This window comes from Ictidomys tridecemlineatus, chromosome 12 (assembly GCF_052094955.1).
Source record: "Ictidomys tridecemlineatus isolate mIctTri1 chromosome 12, mIctTri1.hap1, whole genome shotgun sequence".
Classification (NCBI taxonomy): domain Eukaryota; kingdom Metazoa; phylum Chordata; class Mammalia; order Rodentia; family Sciuridae; genus Ictidomys; species Ictidomys tridecemlineatus.
In genome coordinates, this window is record NC_135488.1 from 45402340 (window position 1) to 45430326 (window position 27987).

At 45.9% G+C, this 27987-nt stretch overlaps 1 protein-coding gene across 1 annotated transcript; it reads left to right on the forward strand.

The window, feature by feature from the left end:
- Positions 1 to 133: 133 nt before the first annotated feature.
- Positions 134 to 27979, forward strand: LOC144369308 (ral guanine nucleotide dissociation stimulator-like). Its single transcript, XM_078028828.1, has 8 exons — positions 134 to 556; positions 821 to 938; positions 16043 to 16177; positions 16390 to 16517; positions 19774 to 19984; positions 25302 to 25489; positions 26971 to 27164; positions 27401 to 27979. The coding sequence occupies exons 5-8, from the start codon at positions 19943 to 19945 to the stop codon at positions 27616 to 27618; spliced, it is 642 nt and encodes a 213-aa protein (XP_077884954.1). The 5' UTR covers positions 134 to 556; positions 821 to 938; positions 16043 to 16177; positions 16390 to 16517; positions 19774 to 19942; the 3' UTR covers positions 27619 to 27979.
- Positions 27980 to 27987: the final 8 nt, after the last annotated feature.

Genomic DNA, 27987 nt, shown 5'->3' on the forward strand with positions numbered 1-27987 from the left:
GTTCAAGGAGAAGAGAGGTGGCTAGAGCTGGGCCCGCTGGTCTCTCCCCCTCATGCCCACAGCCTCATTTTTTTCTGAGTTGACCTTGACCCTTAGAGGAGTATTTTAGACCCAGAGGCCTTGGGAATTTTATTTCTGATCATCTTTTCTCTGCTTGAAAAAGGCTCTTCTCCAACTCTTCTTGTTCGAGCGTGCCCCTCATCCTCGCACACCTGCACTGTTGACCCACATCTGCCTCTGACTCTCCACCAGCCCTCCTTGTCCTCAGTTATGTGGACTTATGAGGTCACTGCTCCTGAGTCCTGCTGAGCTGGGCTGCAGTGGGAGACCTCTGTGGAAGCCAGTGTGCTTTTCTATTTCAGGAGTGTGAGGATGGCCTTAGGCCTGAGCCTAAGCGACTCCAATTTAAAAACTTCAGTTTGAAAGCTGCAGTCTCACCTGGCATGCCTAAGGGAGCCCTCCAGGATGGCCTCAGACACAATCAAGTCACTTCTCCCCACCCTGAAAAACAGAGTGAAGCCTCTGTCAGGCTGTTCTCCCCTGAAAAGAGGGAAAGGTGAGAAAATCAGGGAGGGACCATCATACCAGATGTTTTAACCCCAGGGTGAATGTTGTCACTGAGAAATCTGGTGGTAACTGATAAGGATTGAAAGGGAGGTCAAAAGTTCCAAAATTTAGTATAAATAATAGAGCAAATGAACAGACATTCAGCCAGCCAAAACAAGGATGCACCTAAGCTGGAGAGTCTGATGAGGACCTGGACTGACATCTCATCACTTGTCATCTTGTGCCTGATCCTTACCGCTCTCCAACTCTACAGCCATATTTTTACCCTGGTGAGAGCCAAAACTTCTCCCTGTGACCCTCTTCTCAGCCGGCCATCAGCTCCATTCCAGGAGAAGCCTGCCTTGGTTCCTGACCTGATCACCGCGGTCTGAGTAAGTGTGTATGTCTGCTGGACATAAAGCCTAAGGCTTGAGACTTTTGAACTTAGCCTGCAGAGGGAATGTCTGTCATTAGCCTGTCATGATTAAGTGTGTTTGCAGTGCTTAGAATTAATCTAGAATCATTTGCTGTGAATTGATTATGTCTGTTGCAGTGCCTAGCATGAAGGATGGTCGTCTTCTTGATTAAGAACCTATAGAGTGAAATTTTATTAAGTGATTCTAGTGAATAAAGCATTGAAAAGGACAGAAGTGCAGGCCATTCTTTATTTCTCCTCCTCGACTGCATATGTTGCAACTTTGCCCCTCGCAACAATGACGAAATGGCCTTTGAAATTCTAGATCTCCAAGACACAAAAACTCATGGGTTTTCAAAACTTACTGAAGAGGATGTAACCTTGTACTTGTTGAAACAGTCCCCTGTTGTAGAGGCCTCACTTAAATGCCATGGGTCCCATTTAGTAAATGGTGTAACTTGCATGATTAAGAGAGAACTTGGGTTGGGGCTGTGGCTCAGTGGTAGAGCATTGGTCCAGCTTGCACAAGGCCTCGAGTTCAATTCCCAGCACTGCAAAAAGTAGAAAGAGTTCAGTCTGTCAACATAGATGCTACAATGGATTGTGCATGTGGTGTGTGTGCACATGCACACATGTGATTCAAACATGAACTTCACTCACATAAGTGTAATTAACAGGTGTATAAGTTAACCTCATTGTCCCTCCAGAAAGTGTCAGAAAGAGTTGAAATAATAGTAAATTTAAATAGCCTTTGAAGTTCAACAGTCTTATACTTGAAATTAAAATAGTAAAATGCATGTTAATAAAGAACTGAATTTAACGGTAGGCATTAAAAAATCATAGTTGTGAATAATATTTATGAATGTGGGAAAATATTCACAGTGTAACAGGTAAATAAAATTGTGCCTGTGCAGGACCTATATAAAGAAAACAAAAGCAATACAATAAAAAAATTTGTGATAAACATAAAAATTAAAATAACAAAAGTATTACCACTTAAATTGATAAATTGAATGATAATACAGTGAATAATAATACAAAATTTTAGTTTTATCTAGTGAATCATAAGTTCCATAGAATTTCTTTTTGTTTTTATTTTTATTTTTTATTTTTAATTTTAATTAGTTGCTTGAGACAATGCAATGATCTTGACATATCATACATTTGATTCAAATGGGGTATGAATTCTCATTTTTCCACGTGTATAGATTGCAGGATCACATTGGTTATACAGCCACATATATACATACAGTAATACTAGTGTCTGTTGTATTCTGCTGCCCTCCCTATCCCCCCTCCCCTCCCCTCCCCTCCCCCATATCACCTCTCTCTACCCAATCTACTGTGATACATTTCTCTCTCTCATTCTTTTTTCTTTCTTTCCACCTCACACCAACATATATGTATGTTGTATAATGATGAGGGTCTCCTTACATCTTCTGTGCAGGGGAATTGCACAGGAATTCCATAGAATTTCAATGCCACTTTTTAATTTAAATGAATGATTAAAACTGTTACCTTGTGGGGTGCAGTGGCACATGCCTGTAATCCCAGGGGTCATGAGCTGAGTCAGGAGGATTTTGAGTTCAAAGCCAGCCTCAGCAAAAGTGAGGCTCTAAGCAACTCAGTGAGACCCTGTCTCTAAATAAAATACAAAATAGGGCTGGGGATATGGCTCAATGGTTTGAGTATTCGTGAGTTCAGTCCCCATTATCATAAAAAAAAAAATAAAAGTGGAACAATCAATATATCAAATTTGTGACAAAGCCTCTCTGAATATGTATGTTGTTTCTTAAATATCAGTTATATCATGGAATTTAAAGTGTGTTTACAAGCATTTTATGTTAGCATCCCATTGTGTATTATTTCCCCCCCCATCAACACTAGGTATTGAACTCAGGGCTTTGTGCATGCCGGGCAAGCACTCTGCCACTGAGCCACATCCCCAGCCCTTCTTACTTTTATTTTGAGAAGGGTCTTGCTAAGTTACCCAGGCTGGTCTTGACCTTGCCCTCCTCCTGCCTCAGCCTCCCCCACTGCATCCAGCCCAGTTCATAGCTTTGGAAAGTTGATCCCATTGAAAGAGTCTTTCATATGTTGGTTGTTTCCTATTAGATCATCCACAAGAGTGGACTCAGCCTCCCTTTTCCTCCAACGCCATTTCCTAAGAAAGGGGCCACCATGAGCCAGAGTCAGCTAGCTTTGAAGCAATTTAGTTGATACTTTTATAGTTCCTGGCCTTTAAAAGAGGCCGAAAAAATTGGAGATTTTCCTGAAGTTCATAATCAGCAGGTATTTCCAAAGTTTGTATCCTCGTTTCAGCCTCATCCTTAAGGTAGCGAGCCAGTCCAGCCAAGTAACTTCTTATGTTGTATTTCACCATTTCTAAGACACTTTAGTGTCTCTGACCCTGGAATGTGTCTTACAGTCAGCGTTAAACTATTTCCAACTTCAACCCACACTGTTTTCTTTCCTGTGGTACATTGATTACGATGGGGTATATTGAGGTATATAGTTGCAAATTCTTTTCAAGGTGATCTCAGTTAACTCTCCTAATAACCCTGTGAAATAGGAGGAGAAAGTCTTATTTCCATGCTGTTCTTGAGGAAATGCTCCGGAGGGAGGTTTCATTTGGGGAGTTTGCTTCTGTGCCTACAGACTAGAGGTGTGGGCCCCTCACCAAGCCTGTGTGGCTGAGCCAGCAGGTCCTCGTCCTCTACCTCAGAGTTTTCTTCAGCTGTCCTATTGGTGAGCCATTTTGTCTTTTAGGTAAGAAATGTATTTAATATGACAGCCAATGAGGGAAGGAAGAGATGGGTCCGTGTCCTGGTGGCTGTGGGGGATGGGCAGGGAGCTGTAGGTGAGTGGGGTGACTCTGGACATGGAGGTGGTGGTGTGCAGAGGCCTGGCTGCCCTGCTGGGAGCCCGGGGCCCTGCTGCTGGCCTCACTTTCCCCCTCACTGAGCATCTAGAGGTCTGGGCTCACAAACCTTGTGGTAAACCACAAAGCTTCTCAGGGTAAAGAAAGAAGAGCTCCAAGGCCTACATCTGAGGACAGTGGGTATTTAAAAGGGTTAAGTCACCATTGTATTGTGTAGAATAGTGAAAAATTAGAAGAGCAAGTCCAATCTGGCCCAGTTACAAAAACAGGATAGCTGTCCAAAGTAATATTCTCTAGCTTGTGAAAAATCACTTACATAATTACTGTGTCAGTAATTAATGTGTCAGTAATGTTGATTTTTTAAAAGTCATTTGTATGTTAAGAAAAATCTAGAAGATTATATACTGTTAAGTGTTTATGTGGGTTAGTAGGTTTGCCAGTCATTTAAATTTTCTTCTTTAGACTTTTCTTTAAAGTTTCCCTAGTGAACATCTAGTTTGTGATATATATTCACATAGAACAGAAAAACCATCAGTTGCTTCATACTGACACTTTCAAAGCAAAAGTAATACACATGATAGTACGTTGGTGTAAGAAATCATGATTAGCAGTTACTGTTGTCTCTTTCCAAAAAATATCTTTTCAGTAATTTTTTGTCCAGCTATCACCCTTAACCTTATAAAAACTTCACCAAGACATCATGTTACAGTCGTGAGTTTGCACCTTGCCCTTCTTGCTTGGTTTTGCCCTCAGTGATCCTGGGTTAGCACAGCAGATTCCCCTCTGTTCTAGTACTGGTTGCCTAGTGTCCCCGCGTATGCACAGACCTGATTTTTGTTACCTGCTCCCTATTGCTGAATATTTTTGTTTGCAAACTTGTGTCATTTACTTAAAAAAACTGAACTTTTTGTACATAGATTGTTGAACTTTTGCAAGAAGAGCAATAGGGGAAATGTCTTGAAATTGCTTGAAATATCTTGAAATTGTTGCTGCACTAGGTGTAAATGTCAAACATTGCCAGATCGCCTCCTCAAAGTTTGCAGCAGTTTATGTCCCTCTGTGCCATCCCATCCTTGCCCTGAGTATTATCAGACTTTACTGATTGTCTTCTGGTCCCTGAGACATCTCTCCTAGTTTCACCTGCACTTTCTAAGTTAGGAGAGTGCGGACTCCATTTTCATGTTCATTGGCCGTTGCGCTTTCACTTTGGACATCTGTCAGTTCAGGTGCTTTGCCCATTTTTTAATTGGGTGGTTTATTTTCTTTTTTGATTGGGATAAGCTTCTTGTAAGTTGAGGACATGAGCCTTCTGTCTATCAGATATTTTGACTTTGTTTTTAATTTTTTTTCACACTAAAGTTTTAAAATCCACAGAAGTTTTAAACCTTAATATAGCAAATTTATCAGTTCTAGATCACTTCTGGCTTGTGTTTTGCTTAGAAAGCCTCCTTTTGAAGGTTATATATTTCCCTCTAGGACTTCCATGGTTTACTTTGTTCTGTTTAAATTAGGAACTGGAATTCAAGCCCCTTTCATCCCAGGCCTCAGATGTCTTGCATATTTTATTTTCCTGTGTATAACTTAAAAACACAGTACTTTTCCCAAATTAAATAATAACTGATGGCAGCAAATAATGGAAGCATTTCTGCAACTTGTGATGAACCTCATTTCTTGGGATTCAGCATTTACAAATTGCAAAATTGTTGGTCTTATTTTCCTGGTTAATTAAAATCTAAATTCCACTCAGAAGTTCCATTGATATCATAGTTTTACTCTATAGCAATGTATTTTTTCCCCATCCCTCTGGACATTTGAATCTTTCTACAAGTGTCCAAAACCATTTGCCTCTTGTAAATATAGAGCATACTTAATTTTAAAAATCGAGTATATATATCATCATATTAGAGATTTATATAGATAATGTTATGCGTCTAAACTTGGGTTTCATAAATACATCCAAATGTAATGTCTCCAGATTGCCTCAGAACAGGTGAGCAGGTCTCTGGCTTTCTTCATGGCTGGCTGTGTATGCAGGTGTTCTGTGGGCAGTTGAAAGGAGAAGTGCGTGGAATGTTGTAGGAGCCCAAACTGTGAGCTGGGGAGAGGCACAGGCTGGGCCAGTTTTTTCACTTTTCATAGTTTGGATTTTTCTTTGATGCTTTTGCTGTTGGGAAGGCCACCATGTGGGTGAATTTTTTTCCTTGTTGTCCCTCAGTAGATGATGATGAGCTCTGTGTTAGTCACCGGGGCACCACAGGCAGAAAGTCACATGTCCCAGAACCCTCTCCTGGTCCTTGTGCTCAGAGCCTGTGTATCTCGTGAGACTCTGTTCAGACCCCCACTGTTGGTCAGACCCATGGCCACTCACTAGAATCATGAGATGGCTGTGAGCAACACTAAGGAACAGTCAGTGTGCATGTGATGATGGTACTGTGGCTACCTGTTGTAAGTCTTTATCCTTTAGAAGTATATAGAAAAAATTTGCACAAGTAAAATTTCTTTTCTTATTCCTTTTTTTATTATTATTTTTATTTGTTCTACTTAGTTGTACATGACAGCAGAATGCATTTCAATTCACCGTACCAAAAACGGAGTGCAACATTTCAATTTTCTGGTTGTACACGTTGTAGAGAGGCATCATTTGTGCAGTCATACATGTACCTAGGGTAATGATGTCCATCTGATTTCACCATCTTTGCTAGCCCCCATAAGCCTTCCCCACTCTCCCCTTTTGCCCAATCCCATGAACTTCATGTTCAAGTACAAAGTTGGCTGGGATGACTGGGTGGCATTGCAATCTCCTGAAGGTCCTTCTTGGATGCATACACAAAGAGAGAGCGAGGGATTAAGGGGCAGGAAGGAAACACAACTTTTTCAAACACTGAGATCTGGAGTCCAGCTCCTGCCATGTAGTCAGTGAATGAATGGATAATAGTTGTTTTTACAGGATCATGTGACTGGGGCTGCTCGGCTTCCTGTGGGCCCTCAGCATCCCCATCTATAAAGCAAGGGCACAGACCAAGGGTGCTGTCAGCTTTCTGTTGCTGTGACAAAGCATCTGAGAGAATCCCCTTAAAAGGAAACAGGGTTTCTTTTGGCTCATGGCTGCATAGGTCTCAGTCCATGGGACCTTAGCCCTGTTGCTTTGGGCCTGTGGCAGCACAGTAGGACATCCTGGCAGCTAGAGCTTGTGACAGAGGAGGCTGCTCACGTCTGGGAAGCGGGGTGGGGGTAGGGGGTAGAGGAAGGACTGGGCTGGATCCCAATATCCCCTCAAGGGCACACCCCTAATGATCTCGTTCCCTCCACTAGGCCCCACCTCCTAAATGTTTCATTATGTCCCATGGCCACAGGCTGGTGACCAAGCCTTTAGCACATGGGCAATGGGGACATTTGACATCCAAACCACAATACCAAGTGATCATTAGCTGGGGGCTAACCCCTGGTCACCAGGCCAACCCCTCCCCACAGCCCAGGCCTGGGGAGATTGACTGCATTCTGCAGGATACGCACTGCAGGCAGCTGCCTCAGCCAACATGGAAGTCCTTAGCAGAGGCTCTTTTTTTTGGGGTGCAGGAAGTACCGGTGTTTAGTCTCAGTGGTGCTTGACCACTGAGCCACATCCCCAGCCCAATTTTGTATTTTATTTAGAGTCAGGGTCTCGCTGAGTTGCTTAGTGCCTTGGCATTGCTGAAGCTGGTTTTGAAGTTTTGATCCTCCTGCCTCAGCCTCCCGAGGTGCAGGGATTACAGGAGTGCACCACTACATTGGCCAAGAGGTTTATTTTTGACAGTGGGGTTTCCTTGGAGAGAAAGCCGACCCTGTCCTGGGGTCATCCCTGATTTGCCCACACAGCAGTGCTTTGTTACTTTTTCTTTTCTCTGGAGGGCAACTCAATTCATACCTAGTAAACAGAGCCCCACAGGTTCTCTGATTAAGAATAGTGCAGAGCTGGGGGGCAGTGGTGCATGCCTGTAATCCCAGCAACTCTGGAGGCTGAGGCTGGAGGATGGCATGTTTGAAGCCAACCTTAGCCATTTAGTGAGGCTCTGAGCAACTCAGTGAGACTCTGTCTCTAATGAAGTACTTTAAAAAGGGCTGGGGATGTGGCTCAGTGGAAAAGCACCCCGTGGTTCAATCCCTTTCACCAAAATACCGAGAGAGAGAGAGAGAGAGAGAGAGAGAGAGAGAGAGAGAGAGAGAGAAATAAGGGAAAACTCAGGCTAAGATCTTAACCCTGCAAACGCAGCTGGTAGAGAAACGTGCTGACTTCAGGGCTATGGGGATTCACCTCACCAAGACTTAGGTAGCAAATGCTCTCCAAACCTGTCACCCTCAGGGCTGGGTGAGGTCCGCGGTAGAGCACTTGCCTAGCATGTGCAAGGCCCTGGGTTCAATGCCCAGTGTGGCAACAAAAAGGATTTCAAAACCCCATGTCATCCTCAGGTCCAGGGAGAGCAGTCAGAGCAGCTGTCTGCTCCTGAGACTGGGCCTGGGAGGACTCACTGGGAGGATGCCAGGGGCTTATCAAGGGTCCAGGGAATTGCCACCAGTGCGGCCAAAGTCACTCCTTGATGGAAAATTGAAACCTGTGAGCCATGTTTTCTGTGACTCTCAGGAATCCCTTCCACATCTCTGTCCTTAAAACAGGGAAGAGTAATAATGTCACTCAGTCCCTTTGTACTGCTGGGACCACAGTGGTCTTTAGAGGAGATCTCATGGCTGCCCTGGGTCACCCCTGCTTCACATCCCCTTGGTGACCAGTGGTCTCTTCCCACCTGAATGCTCTCCAGACCCGACTCCTAGGGGGGCAAGCCTTCCCCTCCACCCTCCACCAGTGCTCACCAGCTGCCCTGGGGCACAGGAGGCTGTGACCCAGGCTTGGGGAGGGCTTCCCCCTTAGCCAGAGCCATCCTGACAGCATCAGGCTGCAGCCCCAGCCTGGAAGTGGCTGCCTGGAACAGAGCAGGAGGTTGCTCCTCGTGGCCCCTCTGGTCCCTCTCTTCCTCCTGTTGAAGGAGCATGTGAGGAATGGCTTGTCCTTAACCCTGTGCAGAAGCTTCCAAAGAAACCGCTTCAAAGCCCTGGATCAGGGGAGGGGGTTGAAAGATTTGGAGATGGAGCCATCTGAGAAGAAATGGCAGAACTTCAGAGAGTGGACAACAGGAGTTCCAAGCCTCTGTCGATGGAGTTTCTAGCAAAACAGGATGTTGGCTTGCAGGAGCCGGAACAAATGGCCCTGGAGTGTGCCTGAGATGCAGTGTCCTTTCTCAGGCCCTGCGTTTACTCAGGACTAAACAGAATCACCCCCACCCCTCCCGGGAGAATGGGGCAGAGCAGGGATTCGAGATGGTTCCAGAAAGTTCAGGGCTTTGCCCAAACACATCTAATGACCTACGTGTTCCCAAGATGGTGCATGGCCAGGGCTTCCTTGTAGCAATAAAGAGGATACAAGCTCCAGGTGTGGAGGTGCACGCCTGTAATCCCAGGGACTTGGGAGGCTGAGGCAGGACTATAAGTTTGAGGCCAGTCTCGCAACTTAGTGAGTCCCTAAGCCAACTCGAGGCCCTGTCTCAAAATAAAAAATAAAACATGGGGACTGGGATGTGGCTCAGTAGTAAAGCACCCCTGATTCCATCCCCAGAATGTATGAATGAATGAATAAACAAACAAACAAAAGAACACAGACAGTGAAGCCGTGGGGTCAAGCCCCAGAAGAGGAAAAAAAGGGATACTGGCACTTGAGGAAAAGGGATACTTGGCTCAGATTGGGTCTTAGGAACCTTCAGCATGGAAGCCATGGGTCCTTAAAGCAGAGAGTCCCCCTTGCCCTGGCTCCGCAGGGAGAGCTGAACATGGCAGTGTGCACAGAGGCAAACACCCCCCACCCCACTAAGGCAGAGCTGGTACTAGAGGACCACATATGTCCATGTCATCCTCAAGACCTTCCATAAACCTTCCATCACCAGCACAACGAGGGTGAGAATGAGTCACTGAGTCCCAATCTGGCTGTCTGCAAGCACCCTCTAAAAGCTTCTTAGAAAAGCAGAGTGCTTGTCCATCTCTGGGCAATGGGATAAAACTCTCTGGGGCTTGTATTATTTTGCCCAGGAAACACACACAAGAAATCTGCATGTTGATCTCACGAATGCATCCAAAAGCCAAACCCCAAACACATTTGGCAATTGAAAGCATGCTGCAGCATTTCTACTTGGAAGCTGCGACAGTTGGACATTGCACCTTTTCTGGAGGAAGCCTCACTCTAATTTCTTTGGTGTGGAAGATAAGTGTCAAGACACCAAGACGTGGAGACCTGTTAAAGGGCTGCTCATCGCTGGCCATCTCTCAGCCAGTGTGCGGTTTCTCCCTAGCAGAATGTCCTGGACTCTAAACAGTGGCTCATTGGTCCCTGAACAGGCTGCAGAGGGCTTTGGCTGGAATGCACAGCAGACTCTGAGGGCCTGACAGGTGGGCATGGGGCATTTGGGGGGCTTGGTTCTACCCCTTAAGCAGAACCCACAGGTCTGCCATCGTCTGTCAGGACCTGAAGCTGCATCTTCCCACTAAGCAATAAGCAGGCACAGTCCCCAAGACTGATCAGACGTGGAAATGGCAGCCCCACCCTGAGGTTGCCTTCCAGAGAAGGGACCCTGCCTGGGCCACCAGGTCCTGGATATTCTTGCCATCTTTCTCCTAGAAAAAAAAAAAATCATTGCATGAAGGGGTTCAAGTGACCAGAGGGCTGCCACAACAATGGCCGCACGACTGACTGGACAGAAGTATGTTGGAGTCATTAGCTGGAGAATCAGCTTAGAAGAGGAAAACCTTGGAATCTCTCCAGGAGAAGCCTGAAAATCTGATAGAAATCACACACATTCCTGAAAAAATCTGTAAACAAGGAGGAGGCAGGTACTTCCTCTGGGTAATAAATGGTGCTTTCCAGAGTACACTTGGGTTGCCTGGAAACCTCAGAACTTTCCTCCCACCCCAGGAGGGAGCGGGACATGTGTGCCTACTCATCTACACCTCTGTTCCATTGTGGGGGCTGGCCCAACACTGCAGGCCCAGGAGGGACAGGACTTAGCCAAGCCATCTGCACTCCCCGGGATGTGATTGAGCATCTGGCTCATCCCAGAGGGTGGTGACTGGCAGATGCAAGCCAGGCTCCGATGACGCATGGAGTACCATCAGGAGGCCAATGGCCAGTTAAAAGTGTATTGTAAAATAGCCTCCAATAAATAAATTTTAAAAATCATTAAAAAAAATAAAGAGGAAAAAAAAAAAGAGCTTCTAGTCCTGAAGTGCAAACTATCCCAGGGGCTTCCAGGGTAAGGGACAGAAGCAGGCATGGAAAGAAACCTGCCTGTGAGCTCACTCATGGAGAATATAATACAGTTACACCATGGAAGTAGAAAAAAATATTGTGACTGATATTTTAATAATGATGATTCGTGTGGATGGCCATTCATGCCGGGTGTGATAATTGACTGCTGACATTTTACAAATAATGTTGATCAAATGCTCCCTATGGGCCATGCTCTGGGCCAGCCACTCTACCTGCCTTGCCTACCTGATCCTCACAGTGTCCCCAAGAAGCCAACACAACAAACCAGAAAGCACAATGTCCCTGCTAGCAAGTGCAGGACCTAAGTCTTGAACCCAGACACAGAGACCAACCAAATCAAATGAAATATTTACTGGAATACTGGTAGAAATCTAGAAGAGGCTGTGGCCTAGAAATGGGGAGGGTTGGCTTCAATCCTCAAAACCCAAAGCTGTCAAGATGCTTCAATTGACCATCCACATTAGAAACTACTCTCCAACGAAATATGCCCCAAACATTGTCAAAACAGAGGGACCGATTGGGAGGAAATGGCAACCCAGTAGAACAGGAGGCACGAGAAGAAACACAGATGAGGACTTTGCTCGGGCTGAGGTCGCTGGAACACAGCTGGCAAGCAGATGATCACAGGTTCAAATGACGTATTTTATTTTATTTATTTACAAAATCTAAGGATGTTGATAATATGTGCTGGGAAGGGCATAGGAAGATAAGCTTTTTTCATACACTTTGGAGGCCCATTTAACATTATCCATGAAACTTAAAAAATGCACGAATGCTATGCTCCCTACAACACAGAAATTTAGGTCTTGATACGTGCCCTGGGAAGCGCCCAGAAGGAAGTTCATTTCAATGCTGTGTTAAATTATAAGACATGTACAATGAAATGGCCACTGGTAGGAAGTCTGTGGCCACAGCGAATAAGGAGGCAGGTGCTGACTGCAAGTTCTTAGGACCTGTGGGTGGAAAGAAGACCCTGGACCACATGTTTCAGCTGTGGAACACAGACACAGCCCTGAACATAGGCTGGTCCATTGGCACTGTGTGTCTCTCCAGATCCACACAGTGTGGAAACCGCAGCCATCACTTGGCTTTAGGGACAGTAGCTGAGGTGATCCTCTTTTCTGAGAGATAGGGGACCACGGGTGACTCCCTAACAAACAGATGACCAGAGCCACCTCTGGGGAGAGTCTGGGCCAGGGGGTGACGGGAGAAGAGGAATTTGACTTTCGTTCGTGGTGTCTAGATTTCTTTCCAGGAGAAAATCTGGTTTCTGCCATCATGTTTTCCCTTGGAGCTTTGGGCAAGCCCTCTTCCCACCCCTTTCCTCCATCTGCTCTCATGGGCTGAGTCTGTTCTCCCAGATTCACAGGTTGAAGTCCTGAGCCCAGAGCCTCAGAATGGGAGCTATCTGGAGATAAAGCTTCTACCTCAAAGTGGGGTCACTGGGGAGCATCCTCGTCCAGGATGCCTAGAGTCTTTATAAGGAGAAGGAATTGGTCACACAAGAGACACCAGGAGTGTGTGAACACAGCGTATGACCCTGTGAACAGGTGGCAGGAAGGTGGCCATTGATGAGCCATGGGGAGAGGCCTGGGTGTGAGCCACCCCTGAAGACAGAAAGCTTTTCCTCTGAGATGAGGAGTAGGATGAGGATGGCCACTTGTAATCCCCAGAGCCCTGGGAGTCCCTGATGGAGTCATTCGGCAAGGGGAAAGATCAAAGGCACGGTGCTGGGGCTGGAGCTCAGCAGTAGCGCACTTGCAAGGCATGCGTGAGGCACTGTGTTGGATTCTCAGCACCATATAAAAATAAATAAATACATAAAGGTCTATCAAGAACTGAAAACAATTTTAAAAACCAAAAAACTATCAAGAACTGAAAACAATTTTAAAAACCAAAATTTTAAAAACCAGAATAAATCAAATGGTCTTAAAATGATAGGATCACACATCATCTAAAACTCTAAAACTACACACAAACACATGGTTGGTTTTATGAGAACTAATAAAAGAAGTTTCAAAGTGGCAGGATCCCAAGAAAACACACCAAAATTGTTTTAGTTAGCTTTTCCTTACCGTGACCAAAATACCTGACAAGACCGATTTAGAGGAGGAAAAGTCTATTTTGGCTAAGGATTTCAGAGGTTCAGTCCAGGTTGGCCGACTGCATAGCTCTGGGCGGGGGGTGAGGCAGAACATCATGGCAGAAGGGTGTGGCAGAGGAGAGCAGCTCAGGGCATGGCCACCAATAAGCAAAGAATCCTCAAAGTCATGACTCCAGAGTCCTACTTCCTCTAGCCACACCACACCTGCCTTCAGTTACCACCCAGTTAATCCATTTCAGTGTATTAATCCACTGATTAGGTTACAACTCTCATAATCTGATAACCTTACCCCTACATTATCTCACATGTGAGTGTTTGAGGGATGCCACGTACCCAAACCATAACAAATTCACTGCATTTCTATGTACTACTAATAATTAATCTGAAAAGAAAATTATAAAGATAATACCATTTTCAATAACATCAACAAAAAATAAAATAGCACTTTGAAATTAACCAAGGAAGTGGAAGATGATAGTGTAATGATAATGATAAAGCACTGTTGAAAGAAATTAAAGAACATATAAATTTGTGGAAGCATCCCATTTTTATGAATTGGAAGACTTAATATTATGATGTCAATACCACCCCAAATCTACAATGTGATCCCTAAAAAAATACCAATGACAGTTTTAAAAAAATTTTAGATGTTGATGGAACTTTATTTTCTTCATTTATTTATATGTGGTGCTGAACCCAGTGCCTCACACATGCTAGGCAAGTGCTCTACCATTGAGCCACAACCCCAGCCCACCAATGACAATTTTAAAAAATATTTTTTAAGTTGTCAATGTACATTTAGTTATTTATATGTGATGCTGAGGGAAAAAAAATACAACCCAGTGCCTTTCACATGCTAGGTAATCACTCTACCACTGAGCTACAACCCCAGCACCCAATGACAATTTTTGCAGAAAAAGAGAAACTCATCCTAAAATTCTTATGGAATATCAAGGGAATCCAAGTAGCCAATCCAATTATGAAAACGAGAAACAATTAGAAGGACTCAAACTCCCTGATTTCAAAACCTACTACAGAGCTACCACAATCAAAACAGTGTGGTGTTGACAGGAAGCCAAACAGAGATCAATGGGACAGAATAGAATGCCCAGAAATAAGCCCTTGTGTATATGGTCAAATGACTCTTGATAAGGGACACAAGACCATTCAATGAGGAAAAGAACAGTCCTGTCACCAAATCATTTTGGGGAAAACTGGACATACACATGCAAAAGAATGAAGTTGAACTCTTACCTAATACAATACCTACAAAAGAAAACATAGGGCAGTAGATTCAGGACACTGGAGTTGACAATGATTTTTTTTTTATAAAATGCCAAAAGCACAGGCAACTAGAAAAAAATAGATATATTGGACTTCATGAAAACTGAAGTTTTGCTCATAAAAAGATAACATCAATACAGTAAAAAGACAGTCCATTGGATGTGAAAAATAATGGCCAACCACATATTTTTTGCACCACCACACCAGGTGTGAAGCGTAATTCTTAGCAGTAGGCTGTGTATAAAACAGGGTGCTGACCTTAAAAGTCCCCAGTGTTATATAATGGTCATTAAGTATGCCTGCTGTTTTCTTAAGCAAGGCATTATCTTTTGATGTTTTTTATTATATATTATTTTAAAAACCCCTCTATAACAAATACAGACTTCTTTTATGAGGGGTAGAATTAGAGACCTGGGGAAAATTATAACAGTGTATCGGAAGTAACCTATAAAATTACTAAAATTTGAGTATGCATCCTAGCTCCCCTCTTTTGCCCTGGGGAAGAGATTTTGTTTCATTTGCCTTTGATGCTCCCAACACTAATTAGTTAAATGTAATCTGTGAATGGTGACAATCTTCTCTCACACACACACACACACACACACACACACACACCCCTACCTTCCCCACTCAAAGCTTCCTTAATCTCAGGCTACACATAAACAAGTAGCTAAATGACAGACTCTGGGAGGCCAAGGCCAGGTCTGTGCTGTATCCCAGAATATTGAACAGTACCTGACACCTAGTAGGACCTCAACATCTCTCTGTCCAGTGTATATAGGACCAGAAATACATGGCTCCCTGTAGAGCAGTGTGTTCAGTTGAATGCACCATTCAAAAGTGAGATTTCCAATCCATGAAACTACAGAAGGCCTGAGGCTGGTGGCTGGGGAAAACGTCCTATGAGAAAGGGTGAGGGTACATATGTTTGCAGCTCACAGATGTGATGGTTTATTAGTGTCCCTCAAAAGTTCCCGTGTGAGACAGTGCAAGTTAGGAGAGCCTTAACCTAATTAGTGCATTGAACCCCTGGTGGGGACTAACTGGGTGGTAACTGTAGGCAGTAGGGTGTGGCTGGAGGTGGTGGGTCTCTAGGGAAGGCCCCTGGGGTTCCTATTCTGTCCTGGTGAGGGGAGCTCTTTCTCTGCTTCCCGGGTGTCCTGTCCTGAGCTGCTTCCCTGCTCCATGCCCTTCTTTTTAAATAATAATAATAATTAATAATGATAATTAATTAATAATAATATTAATAATAATAATAATAATTGTTGTTGTTGTTGTTGTTGTTATTTTGTGTGTGTGCAGTGATGTTCTCAACTGTGAAAAGGTATTTAAAAATTGACTTAAATACGCCACCCCCCACAGCAAGGAGAATGGCAGGTGCCTTTTCAGGGGTTAAGTGATTTTCAAAAGGGTGTCCCTGGAGTTTTTATTGAAAACCCCAATGTTTCCTGTTGCATTTTGTTGCAGGAGATATGTTTCTATTCTCCTGTGACCAGGGATTTGTCTTCAGCTTGGCCGAGAATGGGCTGGTCGCCTGTAAGGAATGTGAAGTAGCACGTGTTCTGACTGCTCAAAGGACAGTTAGATCAGAACCTAGGACACGTGAGTATGTAAAAGAGTACCTGTAAGAGGTTACGGGTGCATGTTGCCTAATGCAAGTTATTGAGGTGAAGTTCCATTTGTTAATTTTAAAATATGGAAGGAAGTATGGTGTTTGGTCCACTTGAGGATTCACTCAATAGAGTATCAGACTTTGTTTCTTTTTTGTGGCACTGTGGAGATGTGAATGAGAACAAGTTGGTGACATCTTTCAGGTGGAAGCATTGTCTGAGGACGCACTCATGAAGTTGGCCAAGAAGCCATCTTGTGAAGCCCCTGTTGACTCAAGGCTTTTGATGATGAATTCATGGAGACGATAATTCTTCATGGACCTTTGCATTTGGTGAGTCACGGAACGGATCTGAGTAGATAATCATTTACCAACATGTCCACAATAATCTCACATATTATGCATAACAGGTCATGGCTGGGTAAATATTACCATTGCCTTTTTTGCATTTAAGAAAACTAATAATGACATTATATTTTCTCCCTTTTTTGCCTTGAAGTATGTCTGTGTCTTAACCAAGCATGATTGTTTCTGGGTAGGACAGCAAGAACTTGAACTCAGGGATTTTACTGTCATGTATCAATCTATTGTTTTTCATTGATTTCTATTAATATATCCAGGTTGGCATCTATTATTTTTTTAGCTTTTGACTTTCGCAGCTGTGGGCATCTTGACAACCATCAACTCCCTGTAAGCACAGACAACTCTATAAGAACCTGAGGATAAATTTCCCTGTGCATGTCCCCTTGTGAAACTGCTTAAGCACCGCCTGGTTTACACACAGGTGGAATTTCTAGGTCAGAGTGTGCACGTTTACTTCTTTGACTAAGCACTGCCAGGTGGCTCTTCTGCATAGCTCTACCTGTGGCCAGGATTGTATTATCTAGCTTTCTAACTTTTGCATGTTGAGTAGATACATAGTGGGAGCACACTGTTTTTGTTGGTATTTTTCTTGGTATCTATTCTGATGCTTTTCACTGGGGAATTTTTTCCTGTGAAAATGGGCTTCCTCTACTTGAACTTATTTTCTTCTTTTTAAAATTTTTTCAACGTGACTTTTTAATTTTAGTTTTATTAAAGACATTGCCCCTTGCTTGCATAGTCTATATCTAAAGCACTAGTCCTTGCTCCAAGGCCCAGCTTGCTCTCAGCTGCCCCAGGAGGGGAACAGTCTTTGGCGGTAGCCAAGAGACACCCCTGCAGGGGGCACAAGTGCTCTGGCCCTCTGATGTCCTGCCAGCAGTGCTTCCCATGCTCACAGAGGGTTTCAGACACTGAGTCAATGGTCCAGGTGGTCTTTTGTTCAGTCTGATCTCAAATTGAGCTCCTCTGAGAGGTCATATTGAAGTCCTTGTGTGTACCTGACCCATCATTTTAAACAATATTCCAAGTTCACTTTTTGTGTGTACGTGGTTCTGGGGATTGAACCCAGGGCCTTGAGCCTGTGAGGCAAGTGACCTACCTGAGCTACACCCTCAGAGACCCCTGTAAACTTCTTCCCCTCTGCCACGGGGTCAGGTTGCCAGGGCTGACCTCGAAGGTTCCTCTTCCTCAGCCTCCCTGGTGGCTGGCATGACAGGCGTGCACCTGGGACTGTCACACTGGAACCTGTGATGGGAACTCATGTGCATCTGTCCAGAGGTGAGCATGGTTCTGCAGAGCTGTGCTCCAGGCTCCCTGCGGGCTGTGGAGGCTTCTGCTGCCCAGCAGCCCTGGTGCCATGGCCAGGGCTCCTCCCAGCCTGGGGCAGGCAACTGCCCATTGCTGTAGGCTGACCTTATTTTCTTCGTATGGCCCCTTTACATACCCTGGAGTATGTTGGATTGTTTGTCCATTACGAGTCTAACAGGTTCTCTAGAACCTTCAAACAATTAGGAAAATTCCTAAACAGTAAGTGAGCAGGCGCAGAAATGGGGCTAATATTTTGGGAAGAACAATGTTGGATGATATATTCATGGCTTGACTATATCATCCAACATGAAGTTATATTTTATTACTTACAAAATAATAAAATAATGAAGCAATACCATGGGCTGAGCTAAAATAGATCCTCAGGATCTTAGGCATTCTGTAATAAATCTGCATTACTTGAAGTATAGAGTTGATCGACTCTGAGTAATGAAACAGAACTAAAGGTATCAAAGCAAATGATCATCTGTTTACAATTTTATGTGATTTGGTTCAAGTGGTAAAGTGGTGATATTTATTAATAATGGATCAAATAGGTTCATCATTGTTTTAGAGTACAATTAGATGCCTTCAAACTTTAGGCTACATGGGCACATTTGAGAACGGTTCCAGCTATTCTCTCATCCTGTGGGTCATTCCCCTCCTATGTCCTGTGAGACATTTTATATGTGAGGCTTTAAGAAGAAGAAGAGAATATTCTATAAAGAAAACCTTGTGATCTGTGCAGTATCAAGTTGAATGGATTCATTCATAAATCAGAAATTCTATTGAAAGATATTTGTATGAGCCAAATAAAACCTATTTTTAGGCATCCTGGTGAAGACAAGGTTTTATCTTTATGTCTCATTTCCTATGTTTTGTTGTTGTTGTTGTTGTTAGAATGAAATTCATAGCTTGCCAGACCATTCTATCAGATGTGTAACTAGATGCCATTTCAATTACCCACTTTTACATGGTAGACATTTTTTAATGAACACTGCCTGTCTGCACCTTTTTTAAAAACAGGACTGGGATCAGAAGCCCAAATACCAATGGTTAGCTGGAACATATTTTTCATTTGGCCTATCTGTCAGTATTCCCTGAATCATCTGTGCAATCAGCTTTGTTACTCCTGCTCCCTCACTGGATTTCATAGAAACCATTGCTATGTATCGATCAGGGACATGAATCCCACAACATTGCGTTCTTTGAATATCCAAAGTCCCACTTTTCACTTCGCCATGCCTGAGATCAGCAGTAATATTTATCAGCAAATGTGAGATTTTCAAAGATCCAATTCTATGTGCTCCTTTCCCAAAGAGCCTTAGGCAGGAATATAGTATACATAAATATTAAGTAAAGGCCATAGTTTTAAAATGTCATCCATTGAATAGTTGACACATATCTGAGATATTTTTTATTTTGGAGGAGGTATTATTTAATAGGGAATTCCAACAGCTACATGATAGTGAAATGAGAAGTCTTGCATCCATTTTATTTTGTTTCTGATGATTTTTATGAGTAAGGATAAGATACTTCCTTGTTCCGATGCAGATGTTGCCCACTTCTGTGAATGGATGCGGGGTGTCACCTACTACTTGCATATCTGCATGTTGGGGTTGACACTGCTATTGTACTTGGTAGTTGGCAGAAAGTCAATACTGAAGTTAAGCTCTTGTGTTCTAGCAGCTGTGTTGAAGATCCTTGATGTACCACCTTCTGCAATCCATGCTGCTCTGTTCATGTTCCTATTGACTTCCTGATGAGCATCATGGTCTCCTGGTCTTGAGAATGGCCAAGCATTGCTCTGTGAATGTGGAAGATGGGCATGTGGAAGGCTCCAGGAAGGAGGGATCATTGATCATGTACTCTAATCCATGTGCCTGTTTAATGACCTGTTTTTTAATTTTTGGGTTTTAAGGGAGACACTGCCCTCAAACACTTCTGTGTAGCTGGGAATGCAAGCTTCTGCTTCACCTTGAAGGAAGCATTAATGAATCCTTTCCAGAAGACATAAGAGAGAAGTGAACCTCTGGTATCATGCAGGTTCCTTGCATTGCCCATGGGCTAGAAGAGAGAAGAGTTGCTTCATGAGATTTGATCCCCTTTTTCCTGAAAAGTTCCACACAGAGGTGAGTCCCCAGCATGTTTAGAAATCATTTCAGACACCTTTCTGGACGGAATTGAATCACACCCCCTGATGATGTGGAAGAGCTAAAGATGGGTTTGCTATGAATTTTCTATTTCATTCATCAGGGCCTGAGTCAAGCCAGCCATTGTGCTGTCAGCGCATGAGCTGCTGGTCAAATGTGAGGAAGTGGTCTTGCTTTATGAAAACACCACCCTGATTCAGTGAGCCAGAGGCAGCCTGCAGTCCCTGTTTTCCTGTAAAGGCAGATTGCTGTGGATGGTCTCTGGCCTCCTCATGCAGCCCTGCTCAGAGTAGGGGACTGAGGGTCCAGGCAGATCCCTAGTTCCTTTTGACCTTTATTGCCATTGGGCCACCCCAGGATTCTTGGACTCTACCTGGTCTTCTGGCCTGGGTCAGGGGATGTGAGGTTTGGAATCCCCCTCTGTGGAAGGACCCCAGGCCCCCCAGCCACTTGAGGACAGGCACAGCCTTCCCTAATTGTGTTAGAGGGGGAGAATTCTCCCACCCATCCTCATCCATGCTCATCCCACATTTTGTAGCTTGACACCTGAGGACCTTTATTCATTGACTTAGTGTTTAGTGGTGATGGTTGCTAAGACTAAGTGACTCTTTCAAGGTCACATCACTTGTATGGTAGGGCTAGAGCATGGGGCTTCCTAATTGATTTCATGAGACTCTCTCATGGAAACTGTGACTGCCTCCTAAACACACACTCCACATTTGGAGTGTCAAAATTCTTGGCACTACCTCCTTGGCAAGTGTATCTTGTCTTCTACATGGGAATTTCACAATTTTTTTTTTTTGGTTTGTGGAGGTCATGCAGAAGGGATTTCATTTGAAATAGCCCAAACAAGAAATACCAGTTGTCTTTTTCGCACATGGATGTGTGTAGTGAACATCCCTTTCTGTGTGCTTGCATGCGTTGCTCCTTTGAATTTGTTGAAGAATGGTTGGCTGGGGAGCAAGGTAACGAGAGATGGATATCAATGCTTGTCCAGTATTCTGAAGTGAAGAATGTATTGAGGATGTGAAGGCTTTTCTAGCCAGTTCCTATGGCTCAGTCAGGGATCAGTCAGAGGATTCTGTCTGGTAGACTCTTTGGAGTAGATGTCAAAGTGGCCTGGTCGTACCCTGTCCAGGACTGAATGCTGAGCTTGAGTGGGAGCTTCTTGTCAGTTCAAGCACTTCCATGAGTCTGTCCTCTGTTCTCTCTGTTTGTTTGTTTTATTTTTTCAGTTTTCAGTGGACACTTCTTTATTTTATTTTATGTGGTGCTGAGGATCGAACCCACTGACTTGCGCATGCCAGTCGAACATGTTACCACTCGAGCCACATCCCCAGCCCACTCTGTTCTCTTTTTTGCCAGCAGTTTCTAACAGGAAAGGAGAACAAACATTGAAAGTACGGTGATTGATTATGTATACCACTGTTATTTGAATCAACTTTGTATAATTCAAAATTAACTTTTTGCTAGTAAAATTTCATATGTTGAGTAAATAATGAAAATATTGGGGTTGGGGGATGAGGATGGGCAAATCAAATATTTTTGAGCACCAAGACCTGTTTTTTGTTTTTTTTAACTTAAATCATAAACTGCCAGAGGACCACACCAAGTAGATATTTCCAGAGACAGTGGGAAGGTAGTGGCACATGAGGAAGGGAAGAGCTCTCAGATTGGGAAGAGGGGGCCGCTTCAGGACTCACCGGGCAAGGCACGAGGCTGCTGGCCATGGTACATGCCTGGGCCCACTGAGTGGGGACGATCCATGCTCTGTGTCCCTCTACCCTCCTCTGTAGCTTGTGTTGGCAGCAGATTAGGGAATTGGGGTCAGAAGTGCTCCTAGTAATATAGGCACCAGCCCCCAGAGTGTGTTCCTAGCCCTTCCCCACCTGGCCTGACTTGGTGCTTGTGTTGATGCAGGGCTGAGACCCTACAGTCATCAGAGTGGGTCTGCGTTCCAGATCCACCCTGCATGGCCAACATGCTCAGACCTTCAGCTGGGTCCTAGGCCTGCTACAACCAAACTCTGTCAACTGGGTGGCCAACCACAGAGGAAGGGCCTTCCCTCAAGCTCCAGGGGCTCAACACACTAGGTGTTGGGCGGTCCCACTGCCAAAACACCTCACAGGTTCCTAGGGGACTGTCCCCCAACTCTCCCAGCCCTTGCCCACTCTCCTATTGCTGCCCACGATCTGTGGTTCCCATATGGGCATCCCGTCCTGGCTCCAACCTCACATAGCTGGTATCCCCCAGTCTCCCTGGTATCTGGGTCCAGACTCTCCTCTTCCTACAAGAATATCAGATATTGGATTTGGTCCCAGTTGATGCTGTGTTCCATCATGTGAGCTCTTAGCTTCATCACTGTGCAAAGACTCTTTTTCCACACAAGTTCGCACGACTTTTGGCTGGCTAAGAATTTTCAGGCGACACTTTTGTAATGAGTACACTTTTCTTCCTTCCGATCTCCCCCCAAGTGAGCATTCCTCGCACCCTTGTCCTAGTTCCTTTATGGCAGTTTCCCTCCTTATGGCTGAGAGGACCTAGTGACCCCTGGATTCACACGTTCTCCTTAATCACCAACACACTGCAGAATTCTCCAAAGGGCCATATATGCTCCTGGAAGTTGGTGGTGGAAATAGTTCTCCATCCATTAATCACTCCCTCACTCACTAATGTCCTTGTGTCCTTGAGAAAGGCTCTCCTTTTCCTGGTTTTCCTGAATAGAAATCCTCTTGCCTCTTGGGTGAATAGGGTTATGGTTTGTGCAGAGGGTGTTGGTCCACTGAGCATCTTAGAGACTGTTTTTTATGGAGCCTAATGATCCTCATTGGGGAATGAGGCCAGGGTCCTAACTGTGGTTAGTGTGAGGTCACCCTGGGTTCAGCAGAGGGAAAGGACAAGGGAAACTCAGATGTCCCTTCATGGCCCCTGGAGTTAGATGACTTACCCCTTTGCACCTGGGATCAGGAGACCTCATTTCCTCGAGGACACGCACACTCAGATGTAAAACTTGAGTGTGGGTTCCTTTCTGGGGTCCAGGGCTGTTGTTAGCCACCAGGAATGACAGTGCTCTCCATGCTGAGTGGAGCCATTTTTGCCAGGAAAGAGCCCGTGGTCACGCCTTGTGCAAAGCATCCCACGCCAGGGGCTCCCATCCCTACATTCCTGTCCTGAAAGGAAGCCACTCAGAGGCAAGGTGGGTCCAACCACCTCCCATGTGTTCACTCATCACTGTGTTCCGGCATCACTTCAGTTAACAGTCCTGATGGGATTGGACGTGGCTCAGAATGTCACCCTCATGAGCTCTACCCTGCCACAGCTGCAGTTCTGCAGTGGGAGAAACTCAAAACCTCAAAACACATGCACATGAAAGAAAAGAGCAAGAGCCAGAGCCCATACAGGCCAGGTGTGGCAAAGACAGCTGGAGTGCCTAGGTTGGGACTCAGAATTATGTCAGTGGGGTGGCATTGCTACTGGCACCAGCATGATAACAGAGAGCCAGCCCTGCTCAATTTGGGGAGCAGTGTGTTGGGGAAGGCAGCAGAAATTGAGAGGCAGGATTGAGTTTGGCCCTAGGAGGAGGTTGAGTAAAAGGCCAGTGTGGGTTTGGAGGGCCTGGGCAGATAGACAGAGGCCAGAGCATACCCCAAAGCTTAGAGACTGCACTTGATGTCCAGGGTTGTGAAACACTTCCTCCCCTCTTACTCACCACTGAGAGCAAGAGGCAATGATGAGTTCAGTTTGTGTGCGGCTGCATCCAAGGTGGCTCGGCTAGGCACCTCTGTTTCTTTGACTCAGGAGGCTGGGAGTCCAGGCTCCACTGAGGCTCGGCTGGGAGGATCAGATTCTGAGTTCATGCCTGTGTTCCTGGTGGGATCCATGTTGGCTGAGCCTCAGTGTTTTTGTAATGAGAGGATGGGTGACTGTCATGACTTTATCACAGGACACACTTGCTAAATGGATTTGTTTGCTCTGAGGAGGAAAGAGAGAGAGGGGAGTGGAGCTGGAGACAGGGATGCAGACAGGGGTCATGGACTTGGCATAACTCAGTCTTGGAGGTGATATCCCATCACCTGTATCCACTTCAATTCCCATGAATCCAGAGGCTGAGCCCCCTTGAGGTGAGGGGTGAACCGGTTCTGGGCAGCAGGATGCTGTGGTACCTCGGAGTCTCTGTGAGATCCCAACACTAGACACACTTGGCCCTTTTGAAATCTTAGGAGAAGCCTTGGGAAGTTGTAAGGCAGAGGGGAGCAGCCTCTGCATCTCAGTCCCCTCCAACTTGCCATGGTGTAGAGAGGGAACTGCAGCCACGATGGGACGGACATTGGCCACGTCCCTGTGTGGGACACAGGCCTGATTGAGTTAGGGTGCATTCTTTGTCTCTCCCCTTCTTGTGATTGTCCCATCTCTACATTTGTGCTTTAGCCACCTGGGAGTCCCATCTCTGGTTTCAGAGAGAATAGAGGGTGTTATAGGCCAATAGACACAATAAACCCTAGAGATTAGATGCTACCCTACTTTCCAGAAAAGACTGGGCACAGCATGAGTTGCACAATGATGGGACCAGGGTCCAAAAGCTGCTGAGAGGGAAGGACTGGTTGTGAATGCATTTTTGATGGCTGCAAGCTGGAACTCTAGTGGCACCAAGCAGGGCAGATGCTGGTGGGGATGTTTGGGTAGTTGTTGGTGAACACCTGCGCACCTTATATGGGTAGGCATGGAGGAGAAATCAGCAGCCCACAGGGCTTTTGAAAGTGGTCTTATGTGAAAAGAGGCTCAGGTATGGGCACAGGAAATGACATCATTGCCTTGACAATGGATCAAACAGAACATGGAACCCTGGTATCCAGGCACCCACTTCACTGACCAAGCCATCCGAGCTCATTTGGTTGGAGAAACTGGAGTGAGAAGGATGTTCTCCTGTCCTTGCAAACAATGCCGAGCCTCAGGCTCCCAGGAATCTCAGGGGGACCAAATAGCCCTTTTGTGGATGCACTGGGTGAGGCTTCATCTTAGACGCCAGAGCCTCTGGCGATTGTCGCAGAGGAGCTCAAGAGTAACAGTGAGTAGCACAGGGCAGGTGAGCCCAGCAGGCCCTCTAGTCTGATCCCTGATGAATGGCCCAGGACTCCTATTCTGACTGTGTGTGTGTGTGTGTGTGTGTGTGTGTGTGTGTGTGTGTGTACTGATGGGAACTGTCCCATTGTGCTTTGACTCTAGTGTATTGGCAGAAATCATTTTTCTGTTTGTCACCATTTCCATTTTGAACCCACCATTCTTGGTCCCAACCCAGGGTGAAAATGATGAGAACACGGAGGAGCCCTTCAGGGTACAGAGCCTTGAACCTTACAGGCAGGACCAGCTTAGGAATGAGCTCCTGCCTGTCATTTGTGGGAGGAACCTACATTTCAGCAGCAACATGGGGTTAATCTCCTGGGATTCCATCCCCACCCAGCAGGTGCTGGATCTCTTGTTCCCAAGGTAAGCACCAGACCACCAAGCCCAAGTGTGTAGCCCCCTCATGCCTGGGTCTTGGGGCTGCCATGTACCTCTCAGGGACCCAAAGGTTTGTGATACCTAATGAGATAGAGGACCACACTCATAGTGGAATGTCAGTCCCGAATGGGACGAGTCCTGGAGGTGCCTGCCACAGCCTTGCAAGGGGAGTGAACTTACCCTCTCAGGCAGAGAAATCATCCTGAGTCCAGCTGATCCACAGAGGTCCGTGGAGCAGTCCCCACACACTGGGCACCACAGCTCAATGGTGTGCACTGAGCTCATTCCCAGGTGGACTCAGTGAGGCCAGGTGGTCTTTCTGGTGTGATGTTGGCTTTGTGAAGAAAGTAGATCTGTGCCAGAGGCGTCTCAAAACTCGGGCCTTGGGAAAAGCACTCTTGGGTTAATAAAGACATGTTAGTTTCCATAGTGGGACAGAGCATCCTAGCTGGGACATAGCTGGACAGGGGCTTTGGACATGGCAGCTCCCACACCCAGAGATATGTGGGAATCAGCAGTTTGGGCTCATTCACTGATGAACATGGAGAAAGCACCCACTGTGTGAAGACACGTTTCCAGTCACGTTTCATAATTCAGTGAAAAATGGGGTGCAAATGACTGCCATTGTGTCCCTTTTCATGAGGGTCAGCCTAAAACCGCAGGTGCCATGAGTACATATCCTACATGTGACTGCATCCCTGACTCCATGAGGCATAACTGCACGTTGTCCTCTTCAGTGACTATGGTGGACCCCTGGACCAACTTCAACATGGAATGGGCTTGGGGTCAAGAGGGTGGGCTCCTGTTTCCAGAATAGGGACCTGCAAGGTGATTTGACTTGGGAAGGCTGAGGAAAGACTGCTCTCCCCAATTCAGTTTTCTGCCTGCAGTGTAAGGTGTGGGGCTTCAACAGTAGGAGGGGTAAGGCGGGGAGTTGTAGGTAGTCATGGTACTCTGGGAGAGCCCCTGGGACAATGGATCCTTCACACCACACCTCCCTGTCCTCCCCCAGGGCCACAGAGATGTGGTCTGAACTCATGGGAAAAGAGAGGTCCACCGCTACTCAGGGGGACTCAGTGAGAACTCACAGAGAATGAGGTAGCATTGCAGCCCACGCCAGGGGAGGAGGTGTCTCTTGAGCCCTGAGAAGAGTGGGCAGGAGGACAGACACTCCTGGAAGGTGCATTCCAGGTTGGAGAGCACGGAGCCAAGGGGAAGCAGAGTGTCAGGCCTGCCCAGAGGAGGGGAGAGCTGGTCATACCATGGATCTAATGCTCCATCGTTGAAGGTTCTTTGCCTAGCGACCTGTCCTGTCCCTGCCTGTACAGCCACTGTGACTTGTCTGGGGTGCACTGGTGTGTTCAGAGCCAGGGACGGTTCAGGAGTTTAGGGTCAGAGGTTTGCTCTGGAGGCCATGGCGAAGGGAAGGCCAGGGTTTTGCTGACTCCACACCTGCCTCCCCACAGTGCCTCATCTTCCTTCCTGGGGACCTGGGTGAACTTCTTCACCGAAGCTTCCCATCAGCCTTCAGGCTCTCTGAGTCTGCAGCAGCTGCTCCCATACATGTATCTCTTCCTGGAGCACCAAGCATACCACCTCCTGGCCCCAATTGAAGGTGGCATATCAAGCCAGGCAGAGCCTGAGAGCCAGGCGGACTGTGGTGAGTACCTAAGGGTATATGAGGAAAGGTCCGACTGCTGTCACACTGCAGGGAGTCTGTATGCCTGGTGTTGGGCTGGAAATTAGGATAAGCCTTTGTCCATTCAGGAAGTGATCCCAGTCTGCAAAGAGGTCCTGTGTGGGCTAAGGGCCTGAGTTCTTCCTGGCAGCAGGGGTATTGTCTGTCTGTGCGAAGGTCAGGGCAAGGCAGTCATGTTGGCATCTTTTCTCCTCTAGCTACAAGCTCAGTTCCTGTCACGGCTCCTAAGCCAACCCCAGAGCCAGAGCCTTCCCCCAGGGAAGGGGCAGAGCTGGAGTCCAGGACATCAGGGGTCTCCACTTGGTGCTCCCCATGGCCCCAGTACAACAGGCGGGTGAGAGGCAGGTGCGTCATTCGCATCTACCTGGAAAACGAAAGGACAACACAGTATCAGAGCATCCTGGTGAGTCTTTGAGCAGGGGAGTCTCCTGGGAGCCCACAGTGGGGAAGACCGAGTCCACAGCAAACACCTTAGACTAGGCCTGTCTTCTTGTACTGGAGCTTCTGGAAGGTCAGGAAGGAGAGCAGAAAGTGAGGAAGAGAGAGGCGGGAGAGCAGCAGCATGCCAGGTCTGGGTGCAAGTGGGCCTGTGTGTTTTGGGGTGTGCAGGTCAGAAGTACAGGAGTGAGTGCTGGGTTCAGAGGAAGTCAGAGAAATATTGAGGGTACAGTCCGTCCTCTACTGACCTTGGTATTGAGGAGGAGTATATTGAACCGTGAAGGTTGAAGCAGAGGAGTTGGCAGTCATTTTCTTGTGTGTGGGAGGGAATATGTTACAGGTTGAA

Excerpts from the sequence above, each read along its gene's own strand:
- LOC144369308 (XM_078028828.1), top strand. The coding sequence starts at position 19,943 with ATGAGATTTGATCCCCTTTTTCCTGAAAAGTTCCACACAGAG. Across the intron at positions 19,985-25,301 it reads CTGAAAAGTTCCACACAGAG|GGTGAAAATGATGAGAACAC; the intron begins GTGAGTCCCCAG and ends GTCCCAACCCAG. Across the intron at positions 25,490-26,970 it reads CTGGATCTCTTGTTCCCAAG|TGCCTCATCTTCCTTCCTGG; the intron begins GTAAGCACCAGA and ends GCCTCCCCACAG.